Source organism: Coregonus lavaretus, assembly GCF_964263955.1.
Source record: "Coregonus lavaretus genome assembly, chromosome: 3".
Taxonomy (NCBI): Eukaryota; Metazoa; Chordata; class Actinopteri; order Salmoniformes; family Salmonidae; genus Coregonus; species Coregonus lavaretus.
This window is the reverse complement of record NC_139990.1, coordinates 50,053,458-50,059,934: the sequence shown is the minus strand read 5'-3', so window position 1 is coordinate 50,059,934 and position 6,477 is coordinate 50,053,458. Positions and strand designations below refer to the sequence as shown.

The 6,477-nt window shown below is 42.4% G+C and overlaps 1 protein-coding gene across 1 annotated transcript in view; it reads left to right on the top strand.

Annotated features, from left to right (window-relative positions):
• Window positions 1-1,792: 1,792 nt before the first annotated feature.
• The window catches only part of itga10 (integrin, alpha 10), a gene marked incomplete at both ends in the record, with an annotated part of 43,720 nt that continues 39,035 nt past the window's right edge, over window positions 1,793-6,477 (top strand). Inside the window, 1 exon segment of the mRNA XM_084150307.1 lies at window positions 1,793-1,844. Coding sequence (XP_084006433.1) covers window positions 1,793-1,844 — 52 coding nt within the window.

Genomic DNA, 6,477 nt, shown 5'->3' with positions numbered 1-6,477 from the left:
TGTACAGACTCAGTGAGCATAGCCTTGCTATTGAGAAAGGCCGCCATAGGCAGACCTGGCTCTCAAGAGAAGACAGGCTATGTGCACACTGCCCACAAAATGAGGTGGAAACTGAGCTGCACTTCCTAACCTCCTGCCAAATGTATGACCATATTAGAGACACATATTTCCCTCAGATTACAGAGATCCACAAAGAATTAGAAAACAAACCCAGTTTTGATAAACTCCCTTATCTACTGGGTGAAAAACCACAGTGTGCCATCACAGCAGCAAGATTTGTGACCTGTTGCTACAAGAAAAGGGCAACCAGTGAAGAACAAACACCATTGTAAATACAACCCATATTATTTATTTTCCCATTTGTAATATTTGCACATTGTTACAACACTGTATATAGCCATAATATGACATTTGAAATGTCTTTATTATTTTGGAACTTCTGAGTGTAATGTTCATTGTTAATATTTATTGTTTATTTCACTTTTGTTTACTATCTACTTCACTTGCTTTGGCAATGTAAACATATGTTTCCCATGCCAATAAAGCCCTTCAATTGAAATTGAATTGAAATTGAAATTGAGTTGAGAGAGAGAGACAGAGAGAAATATTGAATTGAGAGAGAGAGAGAGTGAGAGATTTAATTGAGAGAGAGAAAGACAGAGAGACACAGACAGACACACAGAGAGAGAGAGAGAGAGAGTGAGAGAGAGAGAGAGAGAGAGAGAGAGAGAGAGAGAGAGAGAGAGACGGTTTGGGGTTTTCAAAATGCGAACCAGACGCGCGCTGAGAGAGAAGTCGAGTTGAGGAACGAGAGAGGGAAGAAAGGTCCTAGCGCTAGAATAAAAGCGCTCTTTTATTTACCCGTGTGTGTTTTGCAGTGGGACTCCACTATTCAGAGAGGGATAAAACCGCTATAAATGAGGAAAAACAACGAAAAAGAGGGATACAACCAACCAGAAGAGTGAAAATGTTAACATAAAAGTTGTCAAGAGAACCTAAACATTGATCTCCCTCAAACGGTTGGGTTGAAAGATGAATATGGGTACTTTCTTCTGATAATTTTTGGAGTGTCGAGCCAGGAGGAACATTCAGCAGTAGAAAAGTAGACTATCTGACTGACAGCTTGGCCTATAGTTTTGCTTTCTTGGAAGCAATTAAACATGCATGTGTGATACTGTTACGCATTAGTGACGGTTTAACGACACCAAATGGGACTCTTCATCGGGACAGGTGTTGGTTTTGAGCTTGAATCCGTTGTTTAGTTGTTTTTTACTAGTTGTTTAGACATTTGAGGTGTAGTTGCGCACAAGTTAAGGTAATAATTTATGGCACATATTCAGGCCTAACTGTTGTTACTGCCCTAAAATATTTAGATACTTTAGGCTACTTTTTGTCAAAAAGAAAAGAAACCTAGAACAACCTCTGTTTAATTCATGAAAAAGCTGTCAACATGGGCAAAACCTGATAGTTATTACAGAAACAGATCGTTAAACCTGATAGCTGTTACAGCAACAGACCATAACTAAGTAGTCTGTTTTTCCCTCAATAACATGTGAAGTAGAGCTGTCAGAAGCAACACAACACGGTTACCGTACCACGCGCCCGAGCAATGCCACTGGAACTGTGTTTTTACGGTTTTCACGGATCCCTGGGGAATACGGCGAGTTGAAAGATCGCGTGTGTATGCGCTCTGTTATGCTGGAGCACGGAATTTAAACGAACTCTAGGGAAATTAAAGCCCAAGTCCCGAACAGAAACAGAAACGACACGAAGCCCTTCCATCCTTTACACAATGGAGCTGCACAAATACCTGCTGCTCTTCAAGTTCATAGTTCTCCTCAAAGGTACGTTTGCAACCAGTGTGAGTTTTCACGTTGTCTATAGAGTCATCTCAACCTTTCTAGAGCTGTCTAGAGGGTCATGCTCTGTGCTGAGACTTGGCCCAGCTCTTTACTGTGTTGGCATACAGCTGTTTCCCTGGTTCCCCACTGCTGCTGCTCCCCTGTCCAACTGGATGATATGGGACTCAAGTTACCTACTGGAGCTCCCTCAGTGGACTCACTCCTTATCTTCAAACAACCATGAATAATGAATAATGCATTATATTTATACACGATATGGCTTTTCTCTAGGTCTCAAAGCTCCAAGAACTTGACGTTTAAGTGATTCACCAAAACAACTGCAGGTATCATTCTCTAAGGTACAAAGGCTGAGGCAGGGATATTTAGAAAGCAACATATAGCCTCCCTGTAGGCCTACCAGGGGCGGCCTGTTCAATAGGGCGATATGGGCGACGCACTGCCAAACGGGAAAAGGAAGGGATTTTTTTTCTAATCAATTATATCACGACAACAGTAGTTATCAGTGTTGTAATCTATACGTCTGATCTGCCACAGTGCCACACTGCCACTAAATGTCGAATCAGGCTAAAGTCGTGCTTCAAATGGCTCCCCCCCCCTTTTGGGGCGATTTCAGTCAGGTTGAAAATCGCCCAGAAGTCTCTCATAGCCTCTAATGTAAAATCTATTTTTTTCAAATTTCAGAGCCTTCAATACAATCTCTATGGGTGTCTGAGGGCTTGCACTTACGCGCTTTCGTCATACGTAACGTAACGTAACCATGAACGTAACTGAGAAAAGAGCGGATTGTGTCTTTGAAAGAAGTTCCTTTTTGTCGGCGAACAAATGAAGATAAATTGGCAACGAAACAATTAGGACCTCCCAGACCAAATTTAATAATTCAACAGGTTTCTACTAAAGGCGGAAAGTCCTACACCCGAGGATTTTCAAAAAATTGGTACGAACGGAAAAATAACATTGCCACTCAACTTGATGAGGGATACAGGCTAGCTGTCCGCCGCCACAACGATGAGGTTAGTGTTGATAATCACAAGTTTACTGGAGAACTGAGACCAAGTAGAGACTTTGGACAGGGTGGATATGGTATAATAAAGGCAGTTTATTCAGAGGTAAAGATATCTGGAATCGCGTGCACGGACCCGTTCGTCAAACTCTTAGGGAGCTATAAATTAAGCCCCATTACTTACCATATCAGATAAGAGAAATTGCTGCAGCTACATATATTTTACATCCTGGCCCTACATAGTTCACTATTTGCATCACTTACCAAAATATTACATGTGGTCATATATGCTTGGAAAGTGGAGATGCCATAGAACGTCAAAAAAGTAAACATTGCTGGAGACACATTGCCGTTTTGGAGAAGACATCGCGTTTGCTAGCGAAGAGATTTGTTGTGGCAAATGAACTTGGGCTGGGAATTGCCAGGAACCTCACGATAAGATATATGCATCAGCATTGCGAGTCTCATGATTCTATACGTATTGCGATTCGATACTGTGATTTTATTGCGCACCATATGTCTGTTGCAGAGGGATCAGAAAGCCATGAGAACGAGTTTTGATCAGTCATGGAAATAAAAGTGCTGAAAACAAATTGGCTCCCAATGTGAAAAGATTGAGAACAAGCTATGAAGGAACAATAATGGTGTTTTGGTGCAGGTACAGCCAACTAGCGCTAAAATATTGCGATATTGTCAATACAGTATATCGTAAAGTATCACTATGTAACTCGATTTCTTTCACCCCAATCCCTCAAATTAACGGTAAATAACTGAATTGTTTGCCCCACATTTAGCTAAGATGATTAGCTAGCCAGCTAAAATGTTTTATTTAGTTAGCAGTCGCATCTACAATAGTTTACTGTCAATAACATGTCTCCAAAAATGACGTGGTGTCTCCAATTGTGTTGACATTTTACAATTGCGATGCGCATCCATGAGTATCCACTTTCTGTAGCTCAGCTGGTAGAGCATGGCGCTTGTAACGCCAAGGTAGTGGGTTCGATCCCCGGGACCACCCATACACAAAAATGTATGCACGCATGACTGTAAGTCGCTTTGGATAAAAGCGTCTGCTAAATGGCATATTATTATTATTATTATTATTATCTGAAGAGAGCCCCGAAACATTGTGTGCAGACATTTTATGCAATAAATGAAGTAGGTTGAATCTAGTAGTTCTGATCTTCTGATTGGTCCTGATGAGTTGGGCGAGGTCCCCTCCAGGCTACTGTCACTGTTGCATTGGCTCTGAGTCGGGTTCTCTGTCTTCAAATGTTCAGCCTAAGAGAGGGGATTTTTGTGTGTGTGTGTGTGTGTGTGTGTTTAACAGTGATGATGTGTGTGTGTGTGTGTGTGTGTGTGTTTAACAGTGATGATGTGTGTGTGTGTGTGTTTGTGTGTGTGTGTGTGTGTCCTCAGAGCAAGAACTCGTGAGTTGGAAGAACTGAGAGGCCTATGGCGTGGGTGTTGTCCTTGGCCACCTGCTGACAAGGCTGACAAGATAGGACCCTTTTGTCCATTGTTATTGGATAGGAACAGAACTTATAACCAGCTCCTGACCTAAATAGATCTTAGCACAACATTTTACTCAACATATCATATTCCATATTCACTATAACAAATATATTTACTACGACATTAGCAAGAACCGCCACATCCTCAGCCGGCTAATCCAGTGTGTGAAGTTTTGCGGAGTGTTTGAGTTAGCTTTGCGAGGCAAAGATGAAACTGAGGGCTCCACCAACCCTGGTAAGCCAACACTTTTGAGATCAGTCAATAAATGCTTCTGGTATTGACTTATATGCTGCCCCTGTCTTCATGTTGTTGCTGGACATATCTTTTTTAAAATGTGTGTAGGTCACCTAAATCATCAGAAAAATTGCCCCCCCTGAGAAATTTTTCAGGAGCCGCCACTGAGGCCTACATCATGTGAGAGATAATGCCCAGCCACTGTCATGGGGTCTAGACCTTTATGGCACGAGAGGTTTTCCACTTTCACCTCTAACCACAGGGTTGCTGGTTCAAACCCCATTTTAACTGCCATCTTAATCACTACATTGGTGGCAGAAGTGGTATCCTGCAGTCTGGCCTTTTTTGCCCTCCTGTCGGGTCTAACTGTACAATATGGTAATTAACTTACATAGCATCCTCAGTGTGTAGGGCTATCTTCTCCCCTGCTGGTTGCTGGTTCAAACCCTGCCCACTCCCATCAATTGCTACACTGGTGCCAGTGGGAGGTTAGACCTCCTAAATTCTATCAGTAATATCCATCTCTCCGGAATTCACCTAGAAGCTGGAGTTATAGTAATACAGTATTTCCATCAGAAGAACCACACTAATTTCCAAGCTTGTTAATGTCGACTCCCCACCTCCCATGTTACCTCTACCATAACACACCTCACTCACTGACTTCTGTTAGACGGCGAATAGAGAAAATACTATTATAGTTTCACCAGAAATGAGTGTTGACACAGTCGATAAGCAGGGAGTAAATTGCTACATTGCTGTGCAGTAAGTGGCCATGAAAAGAATGACGATATGGTATTATTAGACAGGGCAGAATCCCGGTTATCTATTGCAAGGCATGATACAGTACAGATAGGCCCTGTAAGATGTCTTGCTGCTGTTAGCAACCTCCATCCTACTCTAGTAGAGCATGTTGAGCTCCATGGTGATCCTGGAGTGTTCATAAGTATGTCCACAGTGTATAACACTGTAATAAGTAGGCAGTAGCCATCGTACTTAAAGGTGGGGTGTTTAGAAGTAGCTTTTTGGATCTATGTATCCATACACTGAGTGTACAAAACATTAGGAACATCTGCTCTTTCCATGACATAGACAGACCAGGTGAATCCATGTGAAAGCTATGATCCCTTATTGATGTCACCTGTTAAATCCACTTCAATCAGTGTAGATGAAGGGGAGGAGGCAGGTTAAATAAGGATTTTTAGGCCTTGAGACAATTGAGACATGGATGGTGTATGGATTGTGTATGTGTGCCATTCAGAGGTTGAATGGGCAAGACAAAATATTTAAGTGCCTTTGAACGGGGTAGGGTAGTAGGTGCCAGGCACACCGGTTTGAGTGTCAAGAACTGCAATGATGCTGGGTTTTTCACACTCAACAGTTTCCTGTGTGTATCAAGAATGTTCCACCACCCAAAGGACATCCAGCCAACTTGACACAACTGTGGGACGCATTGGAGTCAACATGGACCAGCATCACTGTGGAACGCTTTCGACACCTTGTAGAGTCCATGCCCTAACGAATTGAGGCTGTTCTGAGGGCAAAAGCGTGTGTAACTCAATATTAGGAAGGTGTTCCTAATGTTTTGTACACTCAGTGTTATTTATAAACCTGGTTGAACTATTCTGTATAGGATCCCTGTATGATGTCTAACATGATCTGAGTGAGACCATGTACCAGTCCAGCACAACACAACACTGCTGTCTGTTCAGGCCATGTACCAGTCCAGCACAACACAACACTGCTGTCTGTTCAGGCCATGTCTCTGTCTCCTCCTGCTGATCCTGAGGAATGAATGAGGAAGGAATGCATTGAAGTCACCGTAGTCAGACGCTGTTTGTGGTTAGCCTGTACTACACTTCATTACCT